Source organism: Zingiber officinale, chromosome 4A (assembly GCF_018446385.1).
Source record: "Zingiber officinale cultivar Zhangliang chromosome 4A, Zo_v1.1, whole genome shotgun sequence".
NCBI classification, from domain to species: Eukaryota; Viridiplantae; Streptophyta; class Magnoliopsida; order Zingiberales; family Zingiberaceae; genus Zingiber; species Zingiber officinale.
The window spans coordinates 70,226,787-70,242,331 of record NC_055992.1 but is presented as its reverse complement, the minus strand read 5'-3'; the positions used below and the strand labels follow the sequence as shown (position 1 = coordinate 70,242,331).

The following is a 15,545-nucleotide window of genomic DNA, read 5'->3' as shown; positions in this document are numbered from 1 at the left end:
ATTTAAATCAAATGCATGCAATTTAAAATATGGGAGATATTCCAAAGATCAACTAAAATGAAACAACACATGAAAAAAAAAAACCCAACAGATAAAATGATAACTCAAAACTTTAGATGGACGGTGGTTGCGGATGCTTGCAGAGGTGATTGGATCCTGTTCGAAACCAAACAGAAAAGGAGCTATCGGAACACAAACGATCTGTCAGAACATGAATGAGCTACCGGAAGGAGATGGGGTGAATTCTCCTCTTCGAAACTGAAGAGGAGAAGTGAATTCTCCTCTTCAAAACTGAAGAGGAAAGGGGCTGCCAGAAGTTACGGGGATGAACAGAGCTCTCCTCTTCAAAATCGAAAAGGAGAGGGGTTGTTATCCAAATGGATGATTCTCTGGCAGCAAATCTGCCGACAAAGGGTTGTGGACGGAGCTATGGGATCCCAAAGCTCATTGACGGAGGATGGAGGAAGGTTGTCGGCGGTGGAGTGGGCTCCCTGCTATGCCTCTCCCAATCAAGAATGGGTTGTGGAATGGAGGAGTTGGCTCCCAAATCCAGGAGGAAACTTCGGTGAAGGTGGCTACGTGAAATTCGGCTTGAGGAAGAAGCGGCGGCCAGTAGTGTGCGATCTCCCAAGGAAGAAGTGACATCCAAATCTGATGAGGGATGAGGTTAGGGGGAGATGACGTGAGAGATGACCAATGGATTGAACGAAGACGGTGGTCGTTGGCCCCTTGGTGGTTGCCGATGGAGGAGGAGTTGTGGCTTGGGGAAGCAGGCTAGCTTTGTTCGCGTGAGTTTCGTGAGAAGGAGTTGTTTTAGGATAGATACATAAATGTTTTTTCTTTCTTTTTCTTTATGATGAACTGAAAGGTTCTCGTAAAAACCTAAACCGCATGAATTCTAGATAATCAAAATAAGAATTCGTATAGGAAAAATAAGAACATATGAGCATGGATCTTCGTTTCATCGAGAACATGACATAAGAAAGTAAATAATACATAAACATAATGACAAAGAACCCGATTGAAGAGCCATATATTTGTCCTTTAGCATCATCAAGAAGATCCCGTGGAAGAAGAAACAGCGGAAGGAAAAAAGGTAGGTCTTCCGGAGGAGTTAGGGTTGACGGCGTCAACTTCTCTTCGTCAATGGGGAATGAAGAGACGTCTCAAGATTACCCTAATCCTCTAGGGACCAACCCATTATATAATGCACATCTATTATCAACCCATCGATAATAATATATGCGGGACTATAGGTTCTACACATATGAAATCCATATCCAATTACCCGAAATCCACTAGACATAAGTTAGATCACTTTAAAGGGTTCGGATCATATTCACGTGTGCAACTTACAAATAAGTCCACCTAATAAGGATAATTATATCCAACAATCTCCCACTTGGGCTATATGTTAGTTATATGTGAAATACAAGTAAAACTTTAATTGATATCAAATTTTATTGGTACAAAATACCCCTGTAAATAATATGGTCCATTAATTTCATTGGTATAGGACTAAAGAGGTCATAGCTACTGTATATGATCGTAACAAGCTCCAACAGTAATCACATTACCAATGTCATTAATGACATAGATCAAGATATCACTACAAGAAAAAAGCCTAACAACAACGATTTTTCACCATTGTCGTAGCCCATTTTGAACTGTTGTTAAAGGCCGTGTTGTTAAAAGGGGCGCCCAAAGACAACAGTTTTTAACCGTTGTCTTTGAAGGCAAAGACAACATTTTTACAACAGTAAAAAACTGTTGTCTTTTCCTTCAAAGACAACAGTTTTTCACCATTGTCTTTGAGCGTTTACCTTTAATAACAGGGTCTTCAACAACAGTTTTAAACTATCTACGACAACGGTGAAAAACCGTTATCTTTTTTAGAAAAAAAATAAAAAAATTAATACACAATTTTCCAATATTATAAATCATTCAAAATACTAAATTTCAAAATAAAATTTAATATACAATTTTCTAACATTCAAAAATAATATCTATAACATTCTGAAGAAATTTCATAAGCAACCAACAAAATTTCATAAGCAATCAACAAACTGATAATACTATTAAAACAAAGGTAGAACAATATAACACAAGATTTTCTACTTAGATGTCGGTGAAGAGGAGGGATTGCAACTCCTAGTGCTCCTTAATTTGTTTAAGTCTCTTCATTTTTTTAGCTTGTCGGCATTCTTCCCAATACTCTTGAGGACACCTATTCGAATAAAGATATATATTACAAATTAGCAACTAAACTGTATGTGTGATTCTAATTGCACTGCATAAATATTACATAACCATAAAAACCATTTGATATAGTCATCTAATAGAAGTGCAAAAAGTGTTATCTACGTAACATAAATGGTAACCTCTTGAAACAATATGGTGGCTCTTAAATTTCTTATTAAGCAGAATTTTCATTCTATGTCACTGCATACAAAGCTTCTATTATAAATCATGCAAACATTATTTTTCCCAGTGATCAAGCAGCATTAATTCTAAAAGGTACAATCTAATGCAAACGTTCCCACACACTCCATATGATGCTAAGGAGTAAGTCATACATTAAATTCTAAAAGGGACCATTAAAGGAAAGAATGCCTTAAATAAAAATGAATCCAGAAAGAGTAACAAAAATCAATGCAACATAATCTTAAAGAATAACATTATAGCAGGATAAAGATGCTAAAAAGAGCAGTAGATTGAAGAACAATCTATCATTGATCTAGACTTCTTTGGTCAAAAAGTATGCTACAATCCCAAATTAAGCATCATAGATGCATAATTCCATCAAAAGAACTAACTCGCTGTCCAAAAGTAAGTTAAAAAATGCATAAAATGATTTAGAGACCTAACAAAACCTAATCTTAATCTAATTAGAAAACTCTAATTAGCTCCACCCAACCTATTCATGAAAATCGAGACTTACTCAGTCTAAAACGCTAAATGTTGTACAATTAGGTAACTAGCCATGAATCTAAAAGATCGCACCTTGTCAAAAAAGGACAGCAAAAGTTGAGCAAGAGAGCTTTGGTTTATGATTCTGCTAGATCTGAACCTCTGTATATTTGTGGAACACACATCCTCAAAAGGACTCCTAGAGAAGTTACTCCATCCTGCAGCAACAAACAGTAGAAAATACACATACACTAAGGAAAGGCCTATATCATAATTATAGACATGCAAGCATGCAAAAAAGACGTAAGAAATAAAGATGTTTCAAGGCTCTAGAAGATATATAGGGAATGCAGTTTAAAACAAAGATGTAGGGAATGCAGTTTAAAACAAAGATGTAGAAGCAAAATTCGAACTGCATGTATGCTTCACTAAGCATGTATTAGAGGGTTCAAACATTAATATCTTCTCTAGTGTCTCAAAACATTAGCTTGAAGAGTACATTTGCAGAGGTAATATAAAACATAATGCCAAAGGAACAGGTTTACATGGTGCAGTCTCATTAGTTCTTAATTTGCCTCAACTTGAGAGTTCAACTAATTTCTTGAGTTTGCATGGTGTAATCTTTTGGGTCTCAATCTCATGAAGGTGGAAGGGGCTGCTGCAGAGGGAGGAAGAACTCCCTGCATCTGGGACACCTTTGCACACGAAGGATAAATTTCGTTTAACAAGAAAAAAGCACTAATTTAGTGACTGCAAACTCTAAAATGTCTTCAGAATCTCAGGGAGAACAGAGGACAAAAGAACTGAAGACATAGCAGCTGATCAGTATCACAAGTACAAGGTCGATCGTGAGTTTTTTAGGCAATTATGCAATCCTGTGAATTGTAGGCATATAAAATTTTGGGTTTTCTTGTTGGCAAGAAGATGTGAAGTTGATGCATGACATGGGCCTGGATGCCTACAGATTCTCTATCTCTTGGAGCAGAGTCATTCCTAGTCGGCATTCACCTTGCAATAATTTATTTTCCTGACCAAATAGTTTAATCATTACATGATTCTAATTGGTGCCATGTTGCAGATGGTAGAGGGCTAGTTAATCCAGAAGGGGTGCAGTATTATAATAACTTGATCAATGAACTCAAGAAATATGGTACAATTAGAATAGTGGTCATACCTTAACAATTTTCAGTCACAATTTTACCAAACTGTGTTTGGCCGGCAGGAATTGAACCTCATGCCACTCTTCTTCACTTTGACCTCCCCCAATCTTTGGAAGATGAATATTCTGGACTCTTGAGCCCAAAGATTGTGTACATTTCTACACAGTCCTTTCATTTGCATCTCCTCGAATAATGTCTAAGATAGTGTCCATTGTGATGCAGAGAGGACTTCACTGCTTATGCTGATGTGTGCTTTAGAGAGTTTGGGGATAGAGTGAAATACTGGATCACTGTCAATGAGCCAAACATTGAACCCATCCTTGGCCATGATCTGGGAATATTTCCACCAAATCACTGCTCTTCCTCCTTGGCCTCTTCCCTTGGCCTCAATTGCAGCAAAGGGAATTCATCTGTTGAACCATATGTAGCTGGTCATAACCTTTTGCTTTCTCATGCATCAGCAGTCTCCCTATACAGAAAGAAATATCAGGTTTCAGCATTAGTTTCTCTTTTAATTGAATGATCTAAATGTTATTCAGGGTGTTATCTAAAATAGAGTGTTGTTCTTGTGCAAAAGCCAAATCAAGGGGGATATATTGGAATTACCTTACTAGGGATCTGGTTTGAGCCAGCTACAAGATTACCATATGATATAGCAGCAGTTAATAGAGCACTCGATTTTCTAATAGGCTGGTGAGTAAAGCAAACAATACACTGAAATCTTTGTTTTTGTTCTGACTGGTGACATCAAAAAATTGTTTTCTCTAGTCTAAGATAATACTGATGCACAATAATGCCATTACTTCCAAAAAGACATCATTGTTTGGAGAAAAAGAACACTAATAAAATGGCAATTCATAAGAGTTAGGCAACTGATAAAACTTATAAACGTGTAATATAAAGTCAAGATTCAAGAATGTGAAAATGAGTAGAACAATAAAAAGAGATGCATGAGAAAATATTTGCTCATGATAAAAAGCATAGAGCATGAACCAACCAAGGTATATGTTCCATAACCATTTTAAGTGAAAGGGTCACTATCTATTCATCTCCATTTGGCTCATGGGCATCAAACAAATTCCTTTTATGGCATCAACCAAAATTTACTTCATAATCGCAAATAACCAGCAAAAAAGAGGTCATTTTTAAATATTTTCTATGACTAACATAACCAACTCACATCTTTTAGATATCTAGGCAATTAAAGAATGACAAAGGACAAAGCATAAGACAAAAAAAAAAAAAGAAGCAATAAGAGAGAGAAGCTTCTCTAACTGTTTAAAGCCATCTTCCACTGAACTTGCAACATTATGTACATTGTAATCAATCCATCAAACATGGTTCCCTGTTAATATCACATGTATCATAACATGATGCATGGTATCCACATAAACTCCAGGTCACTAAGTATCAAAAGAAAAACTTACTTGATCTATGACAAGGACTGAGAGATCTATCATGATTTGAACAAGTTCCTTCACTGATTCTACAACCTTTAACAAAAATTATCCATAAAGTCCTGAAACATTTAGATGATACTAATACGCATAGCCATTGAACCTCATAACACCAACCCACAAATGAATAAGATGGATTTACTGACCCAGGCAATCCAAATGTTTCAAAATATGTTACCTGTATAATCTCCCTTTCCCTCTCTCTTGTCAATGCTTCATTTTACTTCAGTGTAGAAATTTGAACATCACTAAAACCCTACAAAAAGGGTCAAAATCAAAGAAAAAAAGATCAGAATAGAAATTAAGTTATTAACATGTGAGATGGAAACAATCTTATGTTTAATCACAGAAGAAAAAAAATCCGCACACTTGAGTCAACAAATCATTAAGAAGTTTTGCACTAATAGTTGTCTAAGCTGCCCATTAGACATTCATTTCATACCTAAACTCAGACCTACTGACAAAGAAAAAGAAAGAATTACCACATTAGTGAAGGCGTCTTCTTTAGTAAATGGTGAGGAGGAGGCATTAAAGAAACACTAGCAGAGAAAGTCGAGGCGACACTAGTGAGGAGGCAGCGAAGATGGATGAAAGTCGAGGTGGCGAGGAGGAGGCGCTGGTGAGAAGGAGGCAACAAAGATGGCTGAAAGTCGAGGCGATGAGGAGGAGGCGGTGAAGATGGCTGAAAGTAGAGGCCACAAGGAGGAGGTGGCGAGGCCGAAAGTTGAGGCGACGAAGAGGGCGGCGAGGAAGGAGGCAGCGAAGAGGGCGGCGAAGAGGGAGGCGGCGAAGAGGGCGGTGAGGAGGGAGGCGGCGAAGAAGGCGGTGAAGAGGGTGGTGAGGAGGGAGGCGGCGAAGAGGGTGGTGAGGAGGGAGGCGACGAAGAGGGCGGTGAGGAGGAGGCGGCGAAGAGTAGGGTTTTGGGAAAGAGACAGAAAAAAACAAGGCGTAAACAACACTTAATAGACAGAAAATGACGAAGGAGAAAAAGTGGCGAAAGAAAAAACAATCGCATTCAACAACACTTAATAGACAACGGTTTTTAAAAACCGTTGTCGTAATCCCAAAAAAGCGTACATAGACAACAGTTTTAAAAAACTGTTGTCGTACCCTTTAAAAACCGTTGTCGTATCCCAAAAAAAACATAAATAGACAACGGTTTTTAAAATCCGTTGTCATAGGCCAAAAAAATTACTAAAAGATAACAGTTTTTGTTAAAACCGTTTTTAAAAGGCAAAAAGACAATAGTTTAGTATAAAACCGTTGTCGTTTGAGTGTTGTTGAATGACATTTTTCTTGTAGTGTATGGATGTGTAGAGTGGAAATTACATGAAATGCGATCAATACATGTCAATTTTCAACTAGTCCTAAGATGACCTCAAAAGAGGTCAGATCATATTTGCAAAATACTTTATGCTAAACTGCAATAGCAAATCATGATCAACTTTATCATTCTAAAAGGAATCTTTATCATTTTTACAAACACCAAATGCTAAACAGTAGTAATAAATGATGATATCACAATCAGAGTGTCAAACAAACATGTAAATTCCCATTAATGTTTTGAACTTTAAGTACATACAATAATCAAAACAAAATGTTAGTCTTTATTATCAAATATAGAGCAATAAGATAAATACAGATTCCCACTAGATGAGTTCTTCTTCCATAAGAAGGACTCCCATATCCACAATATGTGCATGAAATACCTTAGGCATCAAGCCTTTGGTGAGTGGATCGACCAACATGGAATCTATGCTGATGTGCTCTACCATAATCTGACAACTCTGAACTCTTTCTTTAACCGCTAGAAACTTGATGTCGATGTGCTTGGACTTTGATGAACTGCGGCTGTTCTTGGCATAAAGTTATGTGGCTTTATTATCATAATAGATCCTCATTGGCAAGTCAATGACATCAACAATCTGTAATGCTGTGATGAAGTTCCGTAGCTAAATCCCATGATTGAATGCTTCGTAGCATGCTACTAATTTTACCTCCATAGTAGAAGTGGCTACTAGCGTCTGTTTGACGCTCTTCCTGGATATAGCCCCTTCGGCAAGCATGAATATATAGCCTGAAGTGAACCTCTTGCTATCCAAGCATCCAACAAAATCAGAGTCTGAATATTCAATCACCTCCAAGTGATCTGATCTCCGATATGTGAGCATATGTCATTTAGTTCTTTGTAAATACCGCATCACTCTCTTTACCGCTTTCCAGTGTGATGGTCTGGGGTTACTAATATATCTGCCTAACATCCCCACTATAAATGTTATATCTGGTCGAGTACAAACTTGTGCATACATGAGACTTCCCACTACTGACACATATGGGAATTGTTCCATCTCCTTTATTTCAAGTTCAAGCCGTGGACACTGCTATAAGCTGAAATTGTCACCTCTTGACATAGGTGTGTCACCGGGTGTACAATTCTGCATATCATACCTTACAAGCACCTTTTCAATATAGGCTTATTGTGAAAGTCCAAGAATGCCTCTTGAACGATCACGATAGATCTGTATGCCTAAAACAAATGATGCTTCACCAAGATCTTTCTGTTGGGGTTGCAAGGTTGCAAACATAGTCCCATATTGAAACCACATGGAAAAGATCATGGGTTTATAAGAGAAAGATATCTCCATTGGCATGAGGCCTTTTGGGTAGAGCCCAAGAGCAAAACCATGAGGGCTTAGGCCCAAAGTGGACAATATCATGTTATTATGGAGATATCTAAATTCTTTTCGATCCTACAATTGGTATCAGAGCCTGGACTACCAGAAGGTTTAACCGCCGACTGTGCACAAGAGCTATGGTCTAATTGAACCATGTGAGTACAATATTGACCTCGAACAAAGAAAGTGGGGGCTCCTATGTTCGGATCAAGAGGACCAAACACCAGGCAGGAAGTCCTAGTAGGTCAGGTGGACCGAGGGGCAGGAAGTCCTAGTTGCGGCTAGGCAAGGAAGTCCTAGTAGGTCGGGTAGACCGAGGGGCAGGAAGACCTGGTGGGTCAAGGATCGGATGTGGGAAGCCCATGGTCCTTTGTTTGAGGGGGAGATTGTTGGGGTTGCAAGGTTGCAAACATAGTCCCATATTAAAACCACATGGAAAAGATCATGGGTTTATAAGAGAAAGATATCTCCATTGGCATGAGGCCTTTTGGGTAGAGCCCAAGAGAAAAACCATGAGGGCTTAGGCCCAAAGTGGATAATATCATATTATTATGGAGATATCTAAATTCTTTTCGATCCTACACTTTCATTTCAAAATTACCAGATAGAAATGACTTAGTTTGAAGAAGCATATCCTTATTATTGCTCGCAAGTAATATATCATCCATATACAAAACAAGTATAACAAATTTGCTCCCACTGAACTTGATATATATGCACTGATCAACGGGGTTCTCTTTAAATCCAAATGAGGTAACCACTTGATTAAATTTCCGGTACCACTGACGGGACGCTTGCTTTAAACTATAAATGGACTTCTTTAATCTATATACTAGGTGCTTTGAGTCCTTAGACTCAAAGTTCTCTGGTTGCACCATATATATAGACTCCTCTATGTCTCCATTGAGGAATGCAGTTTTTACGTCCATTTGATGTAGCTCCAAATCATAATGAGCTACAAGTGCCATGATTACCCTAAGGGAGTCTTTCATCAATACAGGTGAGAAAGTCTCCTTGTAATCAATGTCTTCTTTCTGAGTGAATCTCTTGGCAATAAGAAGAGCCTTATACTTTTCGACATTACCCCTTGAATCCCGCTTGGTTTTAAATATCCATTTACAACCAATGGTCTTCTTTCCTTCAGGTAATTCGACAAGTTCCCAAACGTCATTATCTTCCATAGACTTCAACTCTTCTTGCATGACATTAATCCACCTTTCAGGATTAGAGTATTGTTTGACTTCTTGAAAAGATGTAGGATCACTCTCCAACCCTATGTCAAACTCATGCTCTTGGAGATAAACATAATTACGAGAATTGATGCTTCTCCGTTCCCTTGTGGATCACCTTAAAGGCACTTGTGTTTGAGGTGGTTGAGGTACTTGCTCATCAATATGAGGCAATACTTCAATTTCAATGGTAGGTTCCTCCAATTGCATTGGGGATGTCATGGGAATATCTTGGTTCACTACGCTTACTGGATGTGTGATACCCATAATGTGCGGTATGGTAACCATACTGCTACTAATCACACTAGTAGTAACCACAGGAGAATTGCCAATGCATTTCTCAAAAGATATTTCCCTGATTTTATCACTCCCACTATCCTCAATGAACTTGGCACTTCCCGTTTCGAAGAAAGATCTATTAGAGGGATCATAAAATTTATACCCTCTTGACTTCTCAGAGTATCCTATAAAATTATAGCTAACTGTTCTTGAGTCCAATTTCTTTTCATTAGGCTTACAAGGCCTAGCTTCAGCTGGACAACCCCAGATGTGTAAGTGCCTAATGCTAGGCTTCTTATCCGTCCACATCTCGAATGGAGTTTTAATTACTGTCTTACTAGGTACTCTATTGAGTAGGTAAACTACAGTCTTGAGTGCTTCACCCCATAAGGACTCTGGTAGAGAAGTGAAAGTCATCATACTTCTTATCATGTCTTTTAGAGTTCGATTGCGACACTCAGTTACACCATTCTTACCAGGCATGGTATACTGAGGCATAATTCCACACTCAGCAAGGTAATTCGCAAAAGGTCCTAAATGTTGTTCACCTGATCCATCATATCGATCGTAATATTCACCTCCACGGTTAGATCGGACAGCTTTAATTTTCTTACCTAGTTGAAGTTCAACTTCGGCTTTGAAAATTTTGAACATGTCACTACAACAAAAACTGCAAACGACAACACCCCTACGACAACGGTTTTAAGAGAAAGCGTTGCGTATTTGCTCAAAGACAACGATTTTTGCCAAAACCGTTGTCTTTGAACTCCCCATTAAATATAAAAGACAACAGTTTTGGCAAAACTGTTGTCATTGAGCAATTTTATTTTAAAACGACAACACTTTTTACAACGGTTTTATAAACCGTTGTCTTTATCCGCGTTTTTAGCGGCTACGACAACAGTTTTGATAAAACCGTTGTAATTGAATTTGGTCATTTTCCCCCCTCGCTGTTTTCCTTTCCCTCGCTGTTTTCTTTTCGGCACCGTGTTTTTCCTTCACGCTCCCGAACCTAAGGTAATTTTTTTTTCCCTCTCCTCATACAATCTCTTCACGCCTCCCTTGGATCTTCCTCCATGACAGTGTGCTCCTCTCGTTTCCTGGTGAGCGGGTTTTTGAGTTCGACGAGGCCCTTTGACCTTCCATTGCTGCTTCTTTCGCTCGTGGAACCTTTTGATCGGACGAGGTGTATTTCTTCGGCAAAGGTGGCACTCCTAGTCCGTCGATTCATAGCCTAGGTCTTGTCTTCTTTGGATTTGTGCTAGAGCCATAGTCAAGGTAGATTCATAACCTAGGTCTTGTCTTCGTTCATAAATTTTGTCTCAAAAAACAAAGCCTACTTTTGATTCCACTATGCTTGTATTTGCAAGCGCAACATTCTCTTTTCTTCTAATTTTTTGCTTTTGATTTGTTTCATCATGTCATTTTCCTGCTCATATGTCAAAGTTTATGGTGTTTGATCTCTGAAGATCTTTTTTGTTTTTTTAAACTTTTATTTTTGTTTATATCTTGGTGATTTTGTCATCCTCAATTCCATTTCCCATCCGCAAAAGAACTATGGCCAGTGTAGTCACCACTCTCTTAAGCTATCATATGCTTCTTTTTAACTACATGCAGCCTCGTATTACAATAATTGATGTAGGCGATTTGCCCTGTTACCGTGATTTTATCCCCGTAGGCAAGAGTCAACTTGAAGATCTAGGAGGGACTCATTATTTGAGGGAATTACTCCTTCAATGTGCCTTTTTCTGCAATTGCATCTGATCCCTTTTTTGTCTGAGTTCCCAAAGTTCCTAGAGCTTGAGATTTATGTGTTTTCTGTCCAGTTAGCCATACAAATGGACTTGTTGAATTCTACTCTAAGGTGTTGGAAACTGTTAAAAGGTTTCATTGAATAAATGGTCTCTTCCCCTATGTTCTTCCAATAGGATGCGCATCTGGATGGAAAGCCAATGTTGACCGTGAACAAGTTTTTGAAATTTTTTTACCAGAATTTTCGCATTTTAGTATTCAAGACATATCTTCCTGCCTTTCTGGATTGGTTGGATCTGAAATCTATTTGGAATGAGCGTCTCGGTGCTATTCCTGAAGGTATCCTTGGAAACGTCTCACATTTGATGAGGCATAGTTAATGTTATCCATTGTTCCATTCTTATTATCTTTGTAGAAAACGCCTTTTCATGTGCTCTTATGTGTGGCACCATGTATTGTGACAATTATGATGCCGCTCAGGTGTGAATTTGTTGATCTTAAAGGATGATTAGAATCCTATCTTGGAAAATATGGATTGATGGTTGGCACGATGGAAAGCAAGATAGACTCTTGGAGCAGGATTCTTTTTCTCATACTTGGTTCAGTCTCGTGTTACTTATTCACCAACTTCAAGGTTCCAAATATGTGATAAAGAGATTAAGACCAATGAAAATTCTTGTAGGTCTGGTTAGACAAAACTGAGTCGCCTTGCTTATCACTAATTGGGAGTTGCTGACCTTACCTTTGACAACCTTTCCCATCTTGTAAAATTTTGGTGGGCATATCATCCTAATACAGATGGATATTGTTTGCTTGGTGTAATTCTCAAAAAAGGAGTGTTTGATACATCCACATGGCAGTTCTCATCTGTTTGGAAATGCCTCTCCTGTTGTGTGTGTTCTTTCTAGTTAGTCCAACATATCAAAGATGCAAGTTCTTCCAAGTATAAGCAACAGATATGAACTGTTTGCCTCTCCATATCTGTCCTGTTTGCTTATTTGTACGATATTTATCTAGCAAGAAACCTAAACTACCAGATAAGAGATCTAGCAATCCATGGGAGACCTTTGATCTCCACTTTAAATTGCTGGTTCAGAGTTCTTTCTGTTGGTTGCTCCATGCCTGACCCCTTGAGAAGCATACTGTATGCTAGAGATTGATGCACACCAAGGTGCTTGCGCCTATTGAGCTTGACTTGCCAACTTTTCTTCAATAGAGGAATCCAATTTAGCCGGTCACTTGCATTATAGCAATGTCAAGTTCCATTAGCATCTCATATAGTGCTCATAGGAACTACGTGACATAAGCCCCTAGTCAAATCCTTGTATTGTTTCTTTGTTTGCAAAAGCCCCCTAGAAGTATAGCTACTTGGCATATATCTATCTCAAGAATCTCCATGTTGCGTCAACTCAATTGACTATGAGCACTTTTTCTATTATATGTGATCACTCAATCTCATTGGGCTTCACTTAATACATTAGTTTGGCTCTCTATCTACAACTCGTACCAATATATGAGATGAGGAAGAGTGGCAATTAAATGTCACTTCAAAGCTTGTTTCAATTATGGCCTCCTATTGGTGCATGTGGAATGTGAGAAACTAGAGGGTGTTTGAAAATGTTGGTTCCATGGCATGGATAATGTATACTTTCTTACATTTCTGGAGTTTTTTTGTTTTTTGTTTTGGTTTGTTTTATCTCTTATTTTCTTCTGTAAGATATTTCTTATCTGCCCCTATATTCATTTCAATTCTTATTATGCCATTTCTGTCAATAATATGTTACTTATGAGATCAATAGACATCCAAGATCAATTAAGATGATGATCTTGCTATTGCTTGACTGGAATTCTTCACTGTCTTTGTAGGTTGTAGGCATATTTAAAATGGTGGTTCTTCCCCTCTTGGGTCAGCTAGCAGATGAATATGGGCGTAAACCACTGCTTCTGATTACTGTTTCTACATCCATAGTGCCATTTGGTATGATTCTTCATTCCTTAGTTAACGCTAGCTTTGTTATTCATGTGATATATATAAGTCATTTTGTTCATGTAATCTGGCATGATCAGTTTCAGTAAAGAGTATTTAAATAAATCTTTTTTTATTTTTCTAAAATATGCTCTTCGTAATCTTATTAAATAAAAGCAAGGATAGTTTAATTTATCAAAAAGAGCAATAATGGAAGTTATTATCATTAAAATTCATTTTGGAGCACATGAGAATGCCTTAGTGTGGCAAAAGATAAATTCTCATGTATCTTGCATCTTACTTTCTTTCCAAATAGTCATTGTAGCGCATTTCAAGTAGATCCTTAAGTACTTAATGTTTTTTTCTTTAACATTCACTTTGTATGCTGCAATTTCAGCCATACTTGCTTGGGATGATTCCAGGGCAGCTGTTTACTGGTACTTTGTACTTCGCACAATATCCTACATAGTTAGTCAAGGAAGCATATTATGCATATCGATTGCTTATGCAGTAAGACTTTCTCCTCCTTTTCATAAGTATTAAAAGAAATTCGGTGGATTACCTGTCCTTTGGATAGTTTTAAGCAGCACTGAGTCACTGACATATCTTGTTCTGCCAGTTAATCCTACAATATACTGTCAACATTTTAATTTTATAATTTATTATCATATAAATGCTAAAGATTTCCATGAACATTTAACACTCTTCAATGTGTATTACATGAGATTGATGAAGCCTCCTCCATAAAGTTGATGCAAATATGTTTACGAGCTCTGCTTTTTGTGTTGCAACCTTTGCCAACACCTCTTTGATTATGGAAAAAATGCTGTAAAAGAGCATATGTTCTACAAATATTTCTTACTGTGTCTCAAAATTTTCTCCTGAAACCACTTTTTAGGAAATTTCAAATGGTCATTCATGATTTTTTTTAAGATATGCCTTCCCAATTGATGAATATAATCACTTAAGTTTATATTTCAACATCAATCTAGGCTGATGTGATTGAGGTCGGCAAGAGATCTGCAGCATTTGGTTGGATTACTGGGCTTTTCTCTGCTGCACATGTTTTGGGAAACATCTTCGCCCGCTTTCTACCTGAAGGGTGGATATTTGAGGCATGTTCTAGATAACTTGTATAAAATATGCTCCTTATCAACACTGAAAACTCTCTCTTTCATGTGCCATCTTATTGTTTGATGTTATGTAGGTGTCAATTTGTTTGTTGGTTTCATCAACACTGTGCATGACAGTATTTCTAATTGAGACTGTCAGGACAACTCCTAGGCAAAGTGATAACAGATCATGTTCAGCCATTTTTCTCAAAGTCTTCATAGAACGTTGGAAATCAATGAAAGATATTATTTTTGTTTTTTGTAATAGGTAAGTTTTTAACCAGTTGACCAATCATTTTTAGGAGTTTTGGATTTTCATTCCTTAGTATACCTGTTAGCCCATCCTCTAATTTCTTAAGATCAGTCAAAAGGAACCTCTTTTTTCCAGTTTATTGTTTTCTTATATTTCATATCTTTGCAGCCTAGATTTCAAAATTTTGTTGTAATTAGGTATCTTAGTGGGAAGAGGATCACTGTTCTGTTTCTCTAACTAGAGTATCCACAAATATTGTAGTGAAACTCTCAGGCGCATCTCATTAATCTCCTTCTTCTATAAGCTGGGAATGTCTGGCATCAGTGGTATCTTGCTGGTATGATCTCACTTTTTTTCTTGTAGAATTTACTAGTTTAGGCTCTTGGATAGTTTAACGTGCTTGAATTTTTTTATTTTGAGAACATTGTGTTTCTTGTAGAATAACAAAGGCATTTCGTGTATGATCCATAGTAATTGATATACAAAACATCTATATACTGCAGTTTGATTTCTTAATAGTTTGCTCTATATACTTTTACTTGGACGAGCAGTGTAAATTACCCGTGAATTGCACGTGCATTGCAGCTAAATTTGTTAAATTTTCTCTTTGTATTGATGAAATGGGAATGAAAAATATATTTTTCCAGCTGGAATATAGTGAATATTATAGCTCTTAATTTACACTTATTTGATTGACACTTTGGTTCTTTTAGGTGTCCTATGTAATTATTAAAGTTGTGCGTATGTGGTTT

General features: G+C 37.5%; 2 protein-coding genes across 2 annotated transcripts; both read left to right on the top strand.

Moving 5' to 3' along the window:
- The first annotated feature begins 429 nt into the window (after positions 1-429).
- LOC121972442 (beta-glucosidase 31-like) lies at positions 430-4,786 on the top strand. The gene is made up of 8 exons (XM_042524111.1): positions 430-612; positions 2,974-3,074; positions 3,556-3,629; positions 3,693-3,758; positions 3,989-4,060; positions 4,133-4,220; positions 4,293-4,560; positions 4,648-4,786. The coding sequence occupies exons 1-8, from the start codon at positions 430-432 to the stop codon at positions 4,765-4,767; spliced, it is 972 nt and encodes a 323-aa protein (XP_042380045.1). The 3' UTR covers positions 4,768-4,786.
- Positions 4,787-11,264: 6,478 nt separating this feature from the next.
- Positions 11,265-15,271, top strand: LOC121972441 (hippocampus abundant transcript-like protein 1). The gene is made up of 7 exons (XM_042524110.1): positions 11,265-11,276; positions 13,329-13,440; positions 13,826-13,938; positions 14,421-14,543; positions 14,636-14,808; positions 15,055-15,130; positions 15,233-15,271. The coding sequence occupies exons 1-7, from the start codon at positions 11,268-11,270 to the stop codon at positions 15,269-15,271; spliced, it is 645 nt and encodes a 214-aa protein (XP_042380044.1). The 5' UTR covers positions 11,265-11,267.
- Positions 15,272-15,545: the final 274 nt, after the last annotated feature.